Genomic DNA, 18,701 nt, shown 5'->3' on the forward strand with positions numbered 1-18,701 from the left:
CAGAAATTCCAGCTGTAGCCACAACTATTTATACTATTTGAATAATCTAGTTAGCCTCTTTATATAATTGGGAGGGAAGGAAGTTTGGTTGTAGGCAGTCACCAAAGCTTTGATTGTTAAAACATGAGGTAATTCATATAAAGTGCTTAGAATAGTGACTGACAACAGAACAAATGCTAATGAAGTTTTTGTTCTACTTATAATTTAAAGAGTTGGGGGTCTCACTTTGTTGCCCAGGCTGAACAGGCGCAGTCATGTTGCACTCCAGCCTCGAATTCCTGGGTTCAAGTGATCCTCCTGTCTCAGCCTCTGACTGGCTTATTCCACTTAGCATAATGTCCTCAAGGTTTACCCATACTGTAGTATGTGTCAGAATTTCATTTCTTTTTAATGCTAAATAACATCTATTGTATGTATATACCATGTTTTCTTTATCCATTAATCCATGGGTAGAAATTTGGATTGTTTCTACCTTTTGGCTATTGGGAATAATGCTGCTATGAACATTGGTGTATAAATTATCTTTTTGAGTTCCTGTTTCAGTTCTTTTGGGTATGTACTCAGAAGTGGAATTGCTAGATTGTATGGTAATTTTTAAATTTTTTATGTTAAATTTTTACCAATTTTAATTTTGTAATTTTGTGTTAAACGATTACACTGTTTTCTACAGCAGCTGTACCATTGTATATTTCCATCAACAGTGCACTGTGTTTCAATTTCTCCACATCCTCACCAACACTTATTTTCTGATTTATTGACAATATCCATCCCAATGGTTGTGAAATGATATCACTGTGGTTTTGATTTGCATTTCCCAATGATTACTGATATGGAACATTTTCCCACATGTTTATTGGCTATTTGCACATCTTTGGAGAAATGCCTATTGAGATCCTTTGCCCATTTTAGTCAGGTTTTTTGGTGTTTTTTGTTGTTGTTGAGTTGTAGGAGTTATATATTTTGTATGATAATCCCTTATCAGATATATGATTCACAACTATTTTCTCCCATTCTGTGAGTTACTTTTTCACGTTCTTGATAATAGTCTTTAATTTTGATGAAGTCCATTTTATCTCTTTTCTTTTGTTGCCTGTGTTTTTGGTGTCTTATCAAAGAAATCATTGCCAACTCTGATCATCAGCCTGTATTTTCTTCTAAGAGTTTTCTAGTTCTAGCTCTTATGTTTAGGTCTTTGATCTATTTTGAGTTAAGTTTTCTATATGGTGTAAGGTCATAAATAGCTCTTAGTATTTTGAGATACGTCCCATTAGTACCTAGTTTATTGAGAGTTTTTATCATGAAGGGCTGTTGAATTTTGTCAAAAGGCCTTTTCTGCATCTATTGAGATAATCATGTGGTTTCTGTCTTTGGTTCTGTTTATATGCTGGATTACGTTTACTGATTTGCATATGTTGAAACAGCCTTGTATCCCAGGGATGAAGCCAACTTGATTGTGGTGGATAAGCTTTTTGATTTGCTGCTGGATTTGGTTTGCCAGTATTTTATTGAGGATTTTTGCATCAATGTTCATCAGGGATATTGGTCTAAAATTCTCTTTTTTTGTTGTGTCTCTGCAAGGCTTTGGTATCAGGATGATGTTGGCCTCATAAAATGAATTAGGGAGGATTCCCTCTTTTTCTGTTGATTGGAATAGTTTCAGAAGGAATGGTACCAACTCCTCTTTGTACCTCTGGTAGAATTCCATTGTGAATCCGTCTGGTCCTGGACTATTTTTGGTTGGTAGGCTATTATTGCCTCAATTTCAGAACCTGTTGTTGGTCTCTTCAGGGATTCCGCTTCTTCCAGGTTTAGTCTTGGGAGGATGTATGTGTCCAGGAATTTATCCATTTCTTCTATATTTTCTAGTTTATTTACACAGAGGTGTTTATAGTATTCTCTGATGGTAGTTTGTATTTCTGTGGGATCGGTGGTGATATCTCCTTTATCATTTTTTATTGCATATATTTGATTCTTCTCTCTTTTCTTCTTTATTAGTCTTGCTAGCGGTCTGTGAGTTTTGTTGATCTTTTCAAAAAACCAGTTCCTGGTTTCACTGATTTTTTTGAAGGGTTTTTTGTGTCTCTATCTCCTTCAGTTCTGCTTTGATCTTAGTTATTTTTTGCCTTCTGCTAGCTTTTGAATGTGTTTGTTCTGGCTTCTCTAGTTCTTTTAATTGTGATGTTAGGGTGTCAGTTTTAGATCTTTCCTGCTCTCTCTTGTGGGCATTAAGTGCTATAAATTTCCCTCTACACACTGCTTTAAATGTGGCCTAGAGATTCTGGTATGTTGTGTCTTTGTTCTCATTGGTTTCAAAGAACATCTTTATTTCTGCCTTCATTTCGTTATGTACCCAGTAGTCATTCAGGAGCAGGTTGTTCAGTTTCCATGCAGTTGAGTGGTTTTGAGTGAGTTTCTTAATCCTGAGTTCTAGTTGGATTGCACTGTGGTCTGAGAGACAGTTTGTTGTGATTTCTATTCTTTTACATTTGCTGAGGAGTGCTTTACCTTCCAACTGTGTGGTCAGTTTTGGAATAAGTGTGAAGTGGTGCTGAGAAGAATGTATATTCTGTTGATTTGGGGTGGAGAGTTCTGTAGATGTCTGTTAGGTCTGCTTGGTGCAGAGCTGAGTTCAATTCCTGGATATCCTTGTTAACTTTCTGTCTCGTTGATCTGTCTAATGTTGACAGTGGAGTGTTAAAGTCTCCCATTATTATTGTGTGGGAGTCTGAGTCTCTTTGTAGGTCTCTAAGGACTTGCTTTATGAATCTGGGTGCTCCTGTATTGGGTGCATATATATTTAGGATAGTTAGCTGTTCTTGTTCTAATGGCCTTCTTTGTCTCTTTTGAGCTTATTGGTTTAAAGTCTTTTTTATTAGAGATTAGGATTGCAACCTCTGCTTTTTTTTGTTTTCCATTTGCTTGGTAGATCTTCCTCCACTGCTTTATTTTGAGCCTATGTGTGTCTCTGCACGTGAAATGGGTCTCCTGAATACAGCACACTGATGGGTCTTGACTCTTTATCCAATTTGCCAGTCTGTGTCTTTTAATCAGAGCATTTAGCCCATTTACATTTAAGGTTAATATTGTTATGTGTGAATTTAATCCTGTCATTATGATTTTGGCTGGTTATTTTGCTCATTAGTTGATGCAGTTTCTTCCTAGCATCAATGGTCTTTACAATTTCGTATGTTTTTGCAGTGGCTGGTACCGGTTGTTCCTTTCCATGTTTAGTGATTCCTTCAGGAGCTCTTGTAAGCAGACCTGGTGGTGACAGAATCTCTCAGCATTTGTTTGTCTGTAAAGGATTTTATTTCTCCTTCACTTACAAAACTTAGTTTGGCTGGATATGAAATTCTGAGTTGAAAATTCTTTTTTTTAAGAATGTTGACTATTGGCCCCCACTCTCTTCTGGCTTGTAGAGTTTCTACCGAGAGATCTGCTGTTAGTCTGATGGGCTTCTTCCCTTTGTGGGTAACCCGACCTTTCTCTCTGGCTGCCCTTAACATTTCTTCCTTCATTTCAACTTTGGTGAATCTGAGAATTATGTGTCTTGGGGTTGTTCTTCTCGAGGAGTATCTTTGTGGTATTCTCTGTATTTCCTGAATTTGAATGTTGGCCTGTCTCGCTAGGTTGGGAAAGTTCTCCTGGATAGTATCCTGAAGAGTGTTTTCCAACTTGGTTCCATTCTCCCTGTCACTTTCAGGTACACCAGTCAAATGTAGATTTGGTCTTTTCACATAGTCCCATATTTCTTGGAGGCTTTGTTCATTTCTTTTTACTCCTTTTTCTCTCAACTTCTCTTCTCACTTTATTTCATTCATTTGATTTTCAATCACTGATACCCTTTCTTCCACTTGATCAAATCGTCTACTGAAGCATGTGCATGCATCACTTAGTTCTTGTGCCATGGTTTTCAGCTCCATCAGGTCATTTAAGGACATCTCTACACTGTTAGCCATTTGTCTAACATTTTTTCAGGGTTTTTAGCTTCTTTGTGATGGGTTTGAACATCCTCCTTTTGCTCGGAGAAGTTTGTTATTACCAATCGTCTGAAGCCTTCTTCTCTCAACTTGTCAAAGTCATTCTCCGTCCAGCTTTGTTCTGTTGCTGGTGAGGAGCTGTGTTCCTTTGGAGGAGAAGAGGAGCTCTGATTTTTAGAATTTTCAGCTTTTCTGCTCTGGTTTCTCCCCATCTTTGTGGTTTTATCTACCTTTGGTCTTTGATGATGGTGACGTACAGATGGGGTTTTGGTGTGGATGTCCTTTCTCTTTGTTAGTTTTCCTTCTAACAGTCAGGACCCTCAGCTGCAGGTCTGTTGGAGTTTGCTGGAAGTCCACTCCAGACCCTGTTTGCCTGGGTATCACCAGCGGAGGCTGCAGAACAGCAAATTTTGCAGAATGGCAAATGTTGCTGTCTGATCCTTCTTCTGGAAGCTTCGTCTCAGAGGGGCACCTGGCTGTATGAGGTGTCTGTCAGTCCCTACTGGGAGGTGTCTCCAAGTTAGGCTACTCGGGGGTCAGGGACCCACTTGAGGAGGCAGTCTGTCTGTTCTCAGATCTCAAACTCCTTGCTGGGAGAAGCACTACTCCTTTCAAAGCTGTCAGACAAGGACATTTAAGTCTGCAGAAGTTTCTGCTGCCATTTGTTCAGCTATGCCCTGCCCCCAGAGGTGGAGTCTACAGAGGCAGGCAGGCCTCCTTGAGCTGCAGTGGGCTCCACCCAGTTCGAGCATCCAGGCCACTCTGTTTACCTACTCAAGCCTGAGCAATGGTGGACGCCCTTCCCCAGCCTTGCTGCCACCTTGCAGTTTGATCTCAGACTGCTGTGCTAGCAGTGAGCGAGGCTCTATGGGCGTGGGACCCTCCGAACCAGGCATGGGATATAATCTGCTGGTGTGCCATTTGCTGAGGCCGTTGGAAAAGTGCAGTATTATGGTGGGAGTGTCCCGATTTTCCAGGTACCATCTGTCACAGCTTCCCTTTGCTAGGAAAGGGAATTCCCTGACCCCTTGCACTTCCCTGGTGAGGCGATGCTCCGCCCTGCTCCGTGGGCTGCACCCAGTGTCTGACAAGCCCCAGTGAGATGAACCTGGTACCTCAGTTGGAAATGCAGAAATCACCTGTCTTCTGCGTTGGCTCACACTGGGAGCTGCAGACTGGAGCTGTTCCTATTCGGCCATCTTGGAACCTCCTCCAGAATATTTTTGAATACCCTTGAAGAATTGTTCTTTTTAGTATATAGATTAGTATATAGAAACCCAGCTATTTTTTGTGTGTTGATTTTATATACTGCAACTTTGCTGAATTTATTCTATAAGTGTTTTTGTAGAATCTTAGTGATGGTCATTGTCCAGTGCAAGAGTTTGATGTGGATCCTTCTGGTACTATTTTGCTTTCTGGATGAGTAGATACATAAACTTTGATCTACCTTAATGCTCAAGATATTCATATATGCATAATCATAACTTAATTCTACATATCTTTTCCTTTTTTGACTTCTCAACTTTATTATTATTATTATTATTATTATTATTATTATTATTATTATTATTTGAGATAGCATCTCACTCTGTCACCCAGGCTGGAGTGCACTGGCACAGTCACAACCAACTGTAGCCTTGACCTCCCTGGGCTCAAGCAGTCTTCCCATCTCAGCCTTACAAGTAGCTGGGACTACAGGCACATCCCACCATGACTGACTAATTTTTTGTATTCTGTAGAGACAGGGTTGCTCAGGCTGGTCTCAAACTCCTGGGTTCAAGCAGTTCATCTGCCTTCGCCTCCCAAAGGGCTGGGATTACAGGCTTGAGCCGCTGTGCCTGGCCAACTTTCTGACTTTTAAAAATATTATATATATTTGTGAAATGCAAGAAAACATAAAGGATAGTACAAAATACACCTCTGTCATGTCATATAAGTTTAGGAAGAGCCCCTCGTATGGCATAGTTAAGAGTTTTTTAAGAAAACACTCACTTAGTTTTTATCTACTCATATATTAAGGAATTGAATTGGTCCAGGAAGTGTTTGTACAGGAATAGGCCCAACATAAGGTGAGTGGAAGAAAACAATACATACAATCATAGGAAAGGAAAAATACTTGGTAAAACATTAAATTTAAATTACAATGAGGAAAAAGAAGAAATTGCTGTGAAAACACTCCCAGAATATAGGAAGAAGTTTCAAAAGAGATGAAAAATCTGGTATCAAAGATATTATAAATAGCTTATAAAAATACAATCTTGAATCATAGGCTTTCCTAAAGAAGAAAACAGAAGTAGTAATATGTCAAGTTTCATAGAAAAAAATTTTCTAGATCCAGAAGAAAGTTAGGCTGAATGAATGAAAAGAGGCCAATTTGAAGGCATATGGTAATAAGTTTACAAATATCAAGAATAAGAATATACTTCTTCAAGCATTTAAATATGAGAAAATGACAACAAAAATCAAAATGATCTTAGATGATAATCAAATGATCAAAATGATCAAAATGATAGTTTGTACTCTGTAGATAGTATAGCAATATTTATAAAGGTTTAATAGATAGTGGGGCTAAAATATTTAATGCCTAGACAAGATGTTCATACATAAAGAGAACATAAAGACATACTCAGACCTGAATAATTATATAAAATATTTCTCCCAAATATTTCTTTTAATAGAAAAGTTCTTAAAGACCATTTCTGGATCAGAAAAATGTGTCAAAATTAAAACAGTTTACAAGAATTTTGTGGTTAAAAAGTAACGAGTAGCTGACACAAAAGTCTCTTAAGACATTGTGAAATGAAAAAAGTTGCAGAATAATGCATATACTATAACCATATCTATGTTTAAAGAAATACTTTAAAAGACTAGCACATACATACACACACAAACACACACACGAAAAGCAGAATGTTGGTATTGTCTCACTCTGGTGAAGGATAGTGGAAGGAAACAAGGAGAACTTTCTAGTTCTTTATGCATTTGCTTTGCTAGAATATTGTGCAAAGTGTTTAGCTGTTGTGTGATCTCTCCATAAAGGCAGAGTTTATTATGATTGTGAAAATCAGATAAAAGTTAAAGAATGTAGAAAACTGAAGTAACTTGCCAGGCGCGGTGGCTCACACCTGTTATCCCAGCACTATGGGAGGCTGAGGCGGGTGGATCACGAGGGCAGGAAATCGAGACCATCCTGGCCAACATGGTGAAACCCTGTCTCTACTAAAAAATACAAAAACATTAGCCGGGTGTGGTGGCGCGCAGCTGTAATCCCAGCTACTCAGGAGGCTGAGGCAGGGGAATCGCTTGAACCTGGGAGGCGAAGGTTGCAGTGAGCCGAGATCATGCCACTGCACTTCAGCCTGGGGACAGAGTAAGACTCTGTCTCAAAAAAAAAAAAAAAGAAAGGAAAACTAAAGTAACCATTAGTATAATTATAAAGAGTATCTGCCAACATAGTTTGTACAGTAAACATCAAGATAAATAGTAATAGCAAGATAACAAGAATCAATTCTGAAAAGTCAAAAATCCTTTGTTAAAAAGCAGAGGTATGAAAACTCCAAAGACTTGATGCTTAAAAGAGACACACAATAAAATTATACATTATTAAAAATTGTGGGCCGGATACAGTGGCTCATGCCTATAAGCCCAACACTTTGGGAGGCCAAAGCAGAAGAGTAGCTGCCTTGAGCCAAGAGTTTGAGACCAGCGTGGGCAACATAGTGAGACCCTGTCTCCACAGCACACACAAAAAAACAAAAAATTAGCTGAGCATGGCTGGATGTGCCTGTAGTCCTAGCTATTCTGGAGGCTGAGGTGAGGGAATCACTTGAGCCCAGGAGTTAGAGGTGCAGTAAGCTGATTATGCCTGGGCCACAGAGTAAGACCCTGTCTCTGAAAAGAGATAAGATGCCAATATATTATTACTGTTTGTATTGGTGGTTCTAGGCAATATAACAAGGAAAAGAAATTTCAAGTCATAAGAATTGGAGAGGAAAAAATGAAAGTGTAGTTATTAGTCATGTATATAGAAACCCCAAAGAATATAGATGAAATATTCAAAGTAAAAAGTGAGAATTAATAATTTACTAGGCTATAAAAGTCTGAACAAATTTCATAGGTTCACATTACATAGATTGATATCGTGGATTTTATTAGTTTGTCCTCTCATTGCTGTAAAGAAATATCTGGAGACTGGGTAATTTATAAAGAGGTTTAATAGGCTTACAGTTCTGCAGACTGTACAGAAAACATAGTGGCTTCTCCTTCTGGGGAGGCCTCAGGGAGCTTTCAGTCATGGTGGAAGGCAAAATGGAAGCAGGCATCTAACGTAGCACAAACAGGACCGAGAGAGGTAGCAGGGAGGGCTACACACTTTAAACAACCAGATCTTACTATGAAAAACAATGTGGCGATTCCTTAAAGAACTAAAAGTTAGGCTGGGTATGGTGGCTCATGCCTGTAATCCCAGCACTTTGGGAAGCCGAGGCAGGCGGATCACCTGAGGTCAGGAGTTCGAGACCCGCCTGGCTAATGTGGTGAAACCCTGTCTCCTAAAAATACAAAAATTAGCCAGGCGTGGTGGCGGCGCCTGTAATCCCAGCTACTCAGGAGTCTGAGGCAGGAGAATTGCTTGAATCCAGCAGGCAGAGGTTGCAGTGAGCCGAGATTGCGCCACTGCACTCCAGCCTGGATGACAGAGACTCCAGTCTCAAAAAATGAAAGTAAAAAATAAAAAAAGAACCAAAAGTAGAACTACCATTTGATTCAGCAATCCCACTACTGGTTAACTATCCAGAGGAAAATAAGTCATTATATGGAAAAGATACTTGCACACACATTTATAGCAGCACAATTCGCAATTGGGAAAATATGGAACCAGTCCAAATGCCCATCAGTCAGTGAGTGGATGAAGAAACCTTGAGATAGATATAGATATATGATGGAATAGGACTCAGCCATAAAAAGGAATGAATGAATAGCATTTGCAGCAACCTGGGTGGAATTGGAGAGTATTATTTTAAGTGAAGTAACTCAGGAATGGAAAACCAAACATCTTATGTTCTCACTCATAAGTGGGAGCTAAGCTATGAGGATGCAGAGGCTTAAGAATGATACAGTGGACTTTGAGGGCTTGTGGGGAAAGGCTGGGAGGGGGCTGAGGGATAAAAGACTACAAAGTGAATTCAGCGTATACTGCTCGGGTGATGCGTACACCAGAATCTCACAGATCACCACTAAAGAACTTACTCATGTAACCAAATACCACCTCTTCCTCCAAAACCTATGGAAATAAAATTTTTTTAAAAAAAGTAATTGCAGTTTTACCCATTACTTTCAATGGCAAAAACTGCAATTTACTTTTGCACCAACCTAAAAAATAAAAAGATCTCATGAGAACTCATCACAATGACAGCACCAAGGGGGATGGTGTTAAACCATGAGAAACCACCCCTGTGATCCAGTCACCTCCCACCAGGCCCTACCTCCAACACTGGGGGTTACAATTCAACATGAGTTTTGATGGGGACACAGAATCAAACCATATAATGGAATTAAGCTAGATATCAGTAACAAATAGTAACTAGAAAATTCCCAAATGTTTGATAAGTAGGCAGTATACTTCTGAGTGGAAGAGAAATTCACACTAGAAAATATTTTTAACTGAGTGATAATGAAAATATTACATATCAAAATGTAGGTTTCCTGTGCTGAGAGGGAAACTTTTCACCTTAAATGCATCTCTTGAAAGATTGAAAATCAAGTATCAGTGACCTAAAGTATTCATCTCAAGAGGTTAGAGAAAGAACAGCAAAATTTAAGCCCAAAGTAGGTCAGAGTGGGTATTAGTAAAACTGGAAATATGTACAATAGAATTAACAAAGCCAAAAGTTAATTCTTTGAAAAGTTATTTAAATTGATAAACCCTTCATAAAATTGAGATGAATTAAAAAGGAGGCATCACCAGAGAATATGGACATTAGAAAGAGAAGGGGATTTTCTGAATAACTTCACTTTCAAGTTAATTTGGACTTAAAAATGAGCAAATTATTAGAAAAACGCAGATTACTAAAATTGACACAAGAAGCAGTAAATCAGAATGGTACTTTAATGAAATTGAACCCATTACTAAAAACCCAACAAAATAAACTCCAGAACCAAATGTATTTACTGGTGAATTCTTCCCAACAATTAAGGTGGAAGTGAAAACCTTTTAGGTTGTTTATGAGGGTAGTAAACCTGATACCCAAAACTAACTCTCTTTATACCAAAACCTGACAGGAAATACAAGAAAGAAAAATAAATACAAGAAAGAGTAATAAATCATGATGAGTTGGGTCTATTCAAGGAATGCAAGCAAGCTAGGGTTAACATTCACAAATCAATGATAGTCATCATTTATAAAAATAATAGGTAAACTTAATAAAAGTGGCTAGACACAAGAATTAATGTACCAGTGTCATTAGTACAACACTGAAAGGATGATCTTTTAAAAAAGAATTGATGAATGACCTCATCAAAAGTTCTGTTCTTAGGTTAAAGTTAAGATTATAAAATAGAGGGAGAAAATGATTGCAAATTAATCCTTGATAAAAGGCCTTACATCCAGCATATATTTTTAAAAACTAAACATTCAGTAATTAGACAACCCAATTTTTTTAATTGGCAGAATTTTAATAGACCTGGCTCCAAAGAGGATATATGGCAAATAAGTACATGAGAAATGGATTGTTAGCCATCGTTTACTCTATGGGCCTTCTGGTTCCAGAGGGATTTTAAATAATGTTTAAGTTCAAAGTAATTTTGTTTTTTGAAAAGTGATTTCAGCTCTGTGTTTTGCTGCCATTCCTCCTGTAAGGTAATGGTCTTTGTAATCCAGTGTCCTGACATCCCTACCACCCACATGAATGCCTTTTCTGCCTGGCCAGTAGACAAGGTAGGCAGGTGGATGTTGTCATCTTAATTGGGGAATCATGAACTGGCAAGAAGGGCTGTTCTGGCCCTTGGCCAAGTCAACACTGAGTGTTCTTTCCCAAAGCTGCATTTTTATAGACTGCTTTAAGGGGAGAATCACATGAAGTGGAAACAGGCATCTATAGTGGACCATTTGAAAAGCCCTTTATTTTCAGTTCTGACTTACCAGCTGCCATTTGTACAGCATTTGAATCAGGAGTGAGACTAACATTTCCTAACAGAATAATTTGAAGACTAAAATAATTACATTAGGACTCTGTAACATCAGGAACTATTTGAGGGGAAGTTTGTAGTGGGGTTTCCTATGAGTTTTCACACAAGGCTGTCACGTGAGAATAGGCCATGTGCAGTGGCTTTTTGGGAGGTCAAGGTGGGTGGATTTCTTGAGCCCAGGAGTTCAAGGCCATCCTGGGCAACAACATGGTAAAATCCTGTCTCTACATAAAATAAAAATAGCGGGGTGTGGTGTCGTGCATCTGTAGTCCCAGCTACTTGAGAATCTGTGGCAGGAGGATCACTTAAGCCTGGGAGGTTGAGGCAGCAGTGAGCCATGATTGTGCACTCCAGCCTGGGTGACAGACCCTGCCTGAAAAAAAAAAAAAAAAGAATAGGCTCAAAACATATTTAGGAAACCAGTTTTTATGTAGGGGAAGTCTCAGGTCAGTAATAGGGAGATACAGTGAAAAAGTCAACCTGGGAAAAGAGGCTTCTTTAGCAAGAGGGAATGCTAGAAGAAGGTCAAAACACAACACTTGTTACAGTATGTCTTGTGTTACACACAAATATTCCTTGCTCACCTTCAACTAAATGCACGCAGTAAACCAAAAGGAATGCAGTTCTACCTACACCTCTCCCCATCTCCCACCCCCGTGTTTTTCATTCTTCTAACTGAATGCACATTGGGAGAGACTTGTGAAAAAGAATTTAAGAATAATTTAAAGGCTTTCCCAGTCAACAACAGAAATGAAATGCAGGTAAGTCGTAGTAGCTTTGTAAGACATCTTTGAGTAAGAAATTAAGACTAGGCCGGGCGTGGTGGCTCAAGCCTGTAATCCCAGCACTTTGGGAGGCCGAGACGGGCGGATCACGAGGTCAGGAGATGGAGACCATCCTGGCTAACACGGTGAAACCCAGTCTCTACTAAAAACTACAAAAAACTAGCCGGGCGAGGTGGCGGCGCCTGTAGTCCCAGCTACTCGGGAGGCTGAGGCAGGAGAATGAAGTGAACCCGGGAGGCGGAGTTTGCAGTGAGCTGAGATCCGGCCACAGCACTCCAGCCTGGGTGACAGAGTGAGACTCCGTCTCAAAAAAAAAAAAAAAAAAAAGAAATTAAGACTAAACTGAGAGATCTGATTGTTCAGTTGTCTTAGGGTTATAAATATATATAAAATATTTTGAGTGTTTAAGGAATTTTTAAGGATAATTTTAACTTTTGTCTAATTCGTGAATAATTTGCAATACCACTACACTAGAATATGGAATCAGATCTGGTTACATCAAACTCAAACAAATACACAGCATTCTAGGACTATTTAGTTACCTTGTTGAAAATTTTCTTTAGGGAGTTCAAAGGGTCCATTTTCAATTTGGGGGTATCCAGTCTTTTGGCTTCCCTGAGTCACACTGGAAGAAGAAAGATGGTCTTGGGCCACACATAAAATAAACTAACACTGTGATAGCTGATGAACTTAAGAAAAAATTGCAAAACAATTTCATAATGTTTTAAGGAAGTTTTACAAATTTGTCTTGGGCCACATTCGAAGCTGTCTTGGCCCACAGGTTGGACAATGCTTGTTTTCTTTTCCCATTTTGACCTCTAAAACATTTCTTGAGGTATACTTTCTTTTACCTAAAGATAATGTTCCTTTTGAAGTGATTGTTTTAGGCTTAAATAAGTTTGATGGTTTTTAATCTGTTTAGAATGTAGGAGGATGAGATATAAGGATCTTTACTTTTTGTATAAATATTTCTTCTGATCAAAACAGTGAGTTATAAACTATAACCTTTGTGATCTTTTCTGGTAAAAACAAGGGAAGAAAGTAACATTGTGAGGTATATTGTCAGGTATATTAGGATTCTTTCAAACCATTTTTCTTAATTGTGTCCTGCAGTTATTTCATGTAATGAAATGTTTTGTTATTTGCCTGTTGCATTTCAGAACAATTTGAGTAGAATATATATTTTTTCCATTTTTAAAAGAGTATCCTAAACTCATCAGTTAAAGTGGCAGCAAACTTTTATGCTACTGTTTTCATTTTTTACTTTTTCCTTAAGATTCAAAGACTTGTTCTGGACACAGTATATTTTTCTTATTGAAACATCATAGGCTGTGATAGAGCTGTAGTAGCAGAAACCTAGAAGACAGAGGGTCTCCTAGAGAGAGACATGATTCAATAGGGAAAGTCTCTTGCTCTCACACATCTTTCTATATTCTCCTTGTTCTTGTCCTAAAGGCAATATTTGTTGTATTCCAAAGCCAAATGTAAAACAATAGTCATCTGTTTTAAATTGTTAGTAACTCTTTCAGCCTCTAAAAGAGACTTAGAATTTTGAAAAACAATTTTTCTGAGACAGGGTCTCACTCTTGCCCATGCTGGAGTGCAGTGGCATGATTTTGACTCACTACAACCCCCACTTCCCAGGTTCAAGTGATTTGTGCCTCAGCCTCCCAAGTAGCTGGGATTATAGGCATGCACCACCACACCTGGCTAATTTTTTTTTTTTTTAGTGGAGATGGGGTTTTGCCATGTTGGCTAGGCTGGTCTCGAACTCCTGGGCTCAGGTGATCTGCCCATGTCAGCCTCCCAACATGCTGGGATTATAGTGATGAGCCACTGCATCCGGCTGAATTTTGAGTCTTGTAATTGTTTTGGAGAAAGAATTTTCTGTTTTTCATTAGAAAATTCCCTTTCCTTACACTTAGATATCTTATTATATCTCTCTGCTCTAATATATTTAAAATATGATTCTGAGAATCAGAATATATCTACTTAATTATTTGTTTGAATTCAAATTCATTTGAAGTTACTGCTCCTCTTACAGATAAATGCCTCACTGGATTAAATCTGTGTAAGTTACTTTGGCAAGATTTGCACATATTAAGTGATTAGAAAAAGATAACTGAACTTTTGATGGCTTTTATGACTGTTGTTTAGGAAACAGTACTGCTGGAGCACCCTTTCAGTGCTGTGAAACAAGAACTCCAGAGAAAATGGATTGAAGAGTTGAATAAGCAAATAGAAGATGACCGTCAAAGAAAAATAGAGGAAAAAATTACACATTCAAAGGTAACTTATGAGGTTTTATGGCTATAAAAGAAAATGATAATAAAATCAAAGTCTTCAGTCAATTAAAACAGAAGTATTCTGAAACTTCTTGACAAGACCAGAATATTCCAGTTATTCCACATTTGCCCATGTGAACCTGTTTCATTGAATGCATTATGTGGCACTGCATAGCTTCTTACAACTTTTTAGAAATTTCCTAATTCTTTGAATTTCTCAAATTTTCGAAGCTACTCATCTATGTATAAGGACTCTAAACAGTACAGTTTTGTTAATTTTTATGATGCTTATTCTCCTCTAAGGTGACTTTTAGAAATCATCTTTGGTTGTCATTTGGAATTATATATGAGAATTTTTTGTCATCATTAGGGTGAGGAACATGACAGATGGGCAATGCACTTTGATTCATTAAAGAGTTATCCTGGTTCTCAATCTCAGCTGTCCTCTCGGTCAACACACAAACAACCTGAGTACTTCTGTGTCTCTCCTGACACTCAGGAGCTGGCTGATGTCAGCAGTGTTTGTACACCTACAACCGGAAGCCAGGTTGAACCTTCAGGGGTGGAGCATAGAGCAAAACCTATTAAGGATGTGGTTATGGCAAATAGTAAGAAAACAAAGTAAGTTCATGCTTATGTATTTATTGATTTTTAAGAAAGTCTATGTGCTTTAGTAAGACTTATTAATGTCTAATTGGTTTCAGGTTTGGTATTTGTCTTTAAAATAGAAATAATCAGTAGATTTATCCCAAACAAAATGATTTAGCTTGTTGAATCTACCTTTCTGAGGTTTTTAATAGCTAATATATGTATCTTTCCAGCTTTTTCCGTTCTATGACTGCTCTCTTGGACCCAGCTCAGATTGAGGAACGAGACAGACGACGACAAAAGCAATTAGAGCATCAGGTATTGCATTGTTAAACATAGTTCTTTACCTTAATAAGTAACAGTCATGGTGAACATATACCTAAGTAAATGGAAATTTAAATTCTGATGTAACTTTACAGCATTGGTCCTGTCCAGTTGTGTCGTGAATCCAGTCCCTACCCCAACTGGCATTGTAATATTAGAATTACGCTTATGCTAAGAACCCAACAGTATCACATACTACAGCCACCTGCCTTCCAGTAGAGAAGGTCTTTAATATATAAGTTGTATATGTGAATTTGTATTGTCTTAGGTTAGTACTGGTTTTTGTTTTTTTTTCTTATCAATTTATTTCTCCTGAGTTCTGTTCAAGATGAGAATTCATTCTTTGAATAGGGATTGAACTAGAATTATGACTAAGAAATCTAATGCATAATATAAGAAAAGAGGCTAAAATTAAAACTTCCTCTCCTGATTTTTAGCCTAGTGCTAAAGGGACTTTAATATCTGCATAATTCTTCAAATCCTTTGATACACGAATTTGGCATCATTAATGTTATGCTTAGTCAGTGAGCAGACGTTTGCAGAGCATCTGCTACTTACCAGGCACTATGCTAAGCACTAAGATTATTTCCTCAGTTTTTAAAATATCATTTCCTCCAGTAGCCCCCTAAAGGTTGAAGAAAAGGCATGTAGAACTTGACAGTACAAATGGGAGATGGGAGAAGTGCATTGGAAATTTGACATTTCCACTTCACTTACATAAATAATACTTTCAGTATGCTGATAAAACTTATTTCTACAGTCACCAAACAAATGCTTCATGGATTTTAAAAATTGATATATAATGTTTTATATATTTATAGGACACATATGATATTTCGTTATATGTGTAGAATGTGTAATGATTAAGCCAGAGTATTCTGGTATCTATCACCTTGAGTATTTATCATTTCTGTATTGGGAACATTTCAAGTTTACTAACCAATTTGAAATATATAATACATGGTTGCTGACCATAGTCACCTTACTATTGCTATCAAACATTAGAACTTATTCCTTTCATCTAACCATATGTTTGTACCTGTTAACCTACCTCTCTTGATCACCACCACCCTCACACACACCCTTCCCAGCCTTTAATACCTATCATTCCACTCTTTAGCTCCTTGAGACCTACTTTTTTAGCTCCCACACATGAGTGGGAACATGTGATGTTTATCTTTCTATACCTGGCTTATTTCACTTAACATAATGAACTCCAGTCGCATCTGTGTTGCTGTAAATGACAAGACTATTTTTTCTTTATGGCCAAATAGTATCCCATTGTGTATATACCACATTTTCTTGATCTGTTTGTTCATTGATAGACACTTAGATTGTAAATAGTGCTACAGTTAGCACAAGAATGCAGGTATCCTTTTGATATACGGATTTCATGTTCTTTGGATAAATATCCAGTACTGGGAATGCTGGATTGTATGGTAGTTCCAGTTTTAGTTTTTGGAGACTTCTCCATACTGTTTCCATAGTGTCTGTATTTATTTACATTCCCACTAACAGTGTATAAGGAGTCCCTTTTCTCCACTTCCTTGGCAGCATCTGTTATTTTTTGTCTTTTGGTTTGTTTGTTTTTGAGACAGGGTCTTGCTCTGCTGCCCAGTCTGGTATGCAGTGGCATGATCATGGCTCACTGTAGCCTCATACTCCTGGGCTTAAGCAATCCTGCTGCCTGAGCCTCCCCAGTAGCTGATACTACAGGCATGCGCCACCATGCCAGGCTAATTTTAAATTTTTTCTTTTATAGAGACACAGTCTCACTATGTCGACCAGATTGGTTTTGAACTCCTTTCCTCAAACAGTCCTCCAGCCTCAGCCTTCCAGAGTGCTGGGATTACAGGCATAAGCCACTGGGCCCAGGAATTTTGGCTTTTTAGTAATAGCCATTCTAACTGAGGTGATATGATATCTCATTGTGGGTTTGATTTGCATTTCTGTGATTAGTAATGTTGAGCATTTTTTCATATACCTGTTCGCCATTTATATATCCTCTTTAGAAAAATGTTTATTAATGCTCTTTGCTTACTTTTTAATGGAATTATTTGGGTTTTGGTGTCTGTGTGTGTTGAGTTTGAGTTTCTTTTTTTTTTTTTTTTTTTTTTGAGACGGAGTCTCGCTCTGTCACCCAGGCTGCAGTGCTGTGGCTGGATCTCAGCTCACTGCAACCTCCGCCTCCCGGGTTAACGCCATTCTCCTGCCTCAGCCTCCCGGGTAGCTGGGACTACAGGCGCCGCCACGTCGCCCGGCTAGTTTTTTGTAGTTTTTAGTAGAGACTGGGTTTCACCGTGTTAGCCAGGATGGTCTCGATCTCCTGACCTCGTGATCCGCCCATCTCAGCCTCCCAAAGTGCTGGGATTACAGGCTTGAGCCACCGCGCCCAGCCGAGTTTGAGTTTCTTATGTATTCTGGATAGTAGCCCCTTGTTGGATGAATAGTTTGCAGATATTCAAACTACTGAATATGCAAACTATTGAATATTCAAACTACTGAATATTCAAACTGGGGGACACACTGTCTCTTTCACTCTGGTTATTGTTTCCTTTCCCGTGCAGAAGCTTTTTAGTTCAGTTTAGCCCTATTTGTCTGTTTTTGGTGCCTGTGTTTTTGAGGTCTCAACCATAAACTCTATACCAGTGTCCTGAAGTGTTTTCCGTATGTTTTCTTCTAGTAGGTTTACATTTTGGGGTCATACATTTAATCCATCTTGAATTTTTTTTTTTATTTGAGGTGGAGTCTCACTCTGTCACTCTGAAATGCAGTGATGTGATCGGCTCACTGCAGCCTCCACTTCCCAGGTTCAAGTGATTCTCCTGCCTTAGCCTCCTGAGTAGCTGGGATTATGGGTGCATGCCACCACACCTGGCTAATTTTTTTTTTTTTTTAAGTACAGATGGGGTTTCACCATGTTGGCCAGACTGATCTTGAACTCCTGACCTTAAAGGATCCACCTGCCTCACCCTCCCAAAGTGCTAGGATTACAGGCATGAGCCACGAGCCACCACACTGGCCCTTGAATTGTTTTTTTGAATATGGTGAGAGATGGGGCTCCAGTTTCATTCCTCTGCATATAGATATCCAGTTTTCCCAGCATTATTTATTCAAGAGTATGTGCTTTCCCCAACTATATTCTTGACACTTTCGTTGAAAATCAGTTGGCTGTAAATACATGGATTTATTTCTGGATTCTTGATTCTGTTCCATTGATCTATATGTCTGTTTTTATACAAATACCATGCTGTTGTGGTTACTATTCTTGTAATATATTTTGAGTCAGGTAGTGTGATGCCTTCAGCTTTGTTCTTGTGATCCACCTTGATTTGGTTATTACGGCTCTTTTTTGGTTTCATAGATATTTTAGAATTGTTTCTATATCTGTGAAAAATGAAGGTGGTATTTTGATAGAGATAGCAGTGAATTTGTAGATTGCTTTAGGCATAATTCTTCTGATCCATGAACACGGGATATCTTGCCATTTGTGTCCTCTTTAGTTTCTTTCATCTGTTTTGTAGTTTTTTTGTGTGTAGAAATGTGTAACCCCC

The 18,701-nt window shown here is 38.4% G+C and overlaps 1 protein-coding gene across 16 annotated transcripts in view; it reads left to right on the forward strand.

Annotated features, from left to right (window-relative positions):
- The window catches only part of CCDC66 (coiled-coil domain containing 66), a 57,750-nt gene that overhangs the window by 14,872 nt on the left and 24,177 nt on the right, over window positions 1-18,701 (forward strand). For 14 of the 16 annotated variants that reach the window (XM_030926479.1, XM_010360447.2, XM_030926618.1 and 11 more), the window contains 3 exons: window positions 14,108-14,239; window positions 14,606-14,856; window positions 15,057-15,141. In XM_030926479.1, coding sequence (XP_030782339.1) covers window positions 14,108-14,239; window positions 14,606-14,856; window positions 15,057-15,141 — 468 coding nt within the window. The remainder of the gene's footprint in view (window positions 1-14,107; window positions 14,240-14,605; window positions 14,857-15,056; window positions 15,142-18,701) is intronic. The other 2 variants (XM_030926533.1, XM_010360448.2) reach the window with 1 other exon arrangement.

The sequence above is a fragment of the Rhinopithecus roxellana genome, chromosome 1, assembly GCF_007565055.1.
Source record: "Rhinopithecus roxellana isolate Shanxi Qingling chromosome 1, ASM756505v1, whole genome shotgun sequence".
NCBI lineage: Eukaryota > Metazoa > Chordata > Mammalia > Primates > Cercopithecidae > Rhinopithecus > Rhinopithecus roxellana.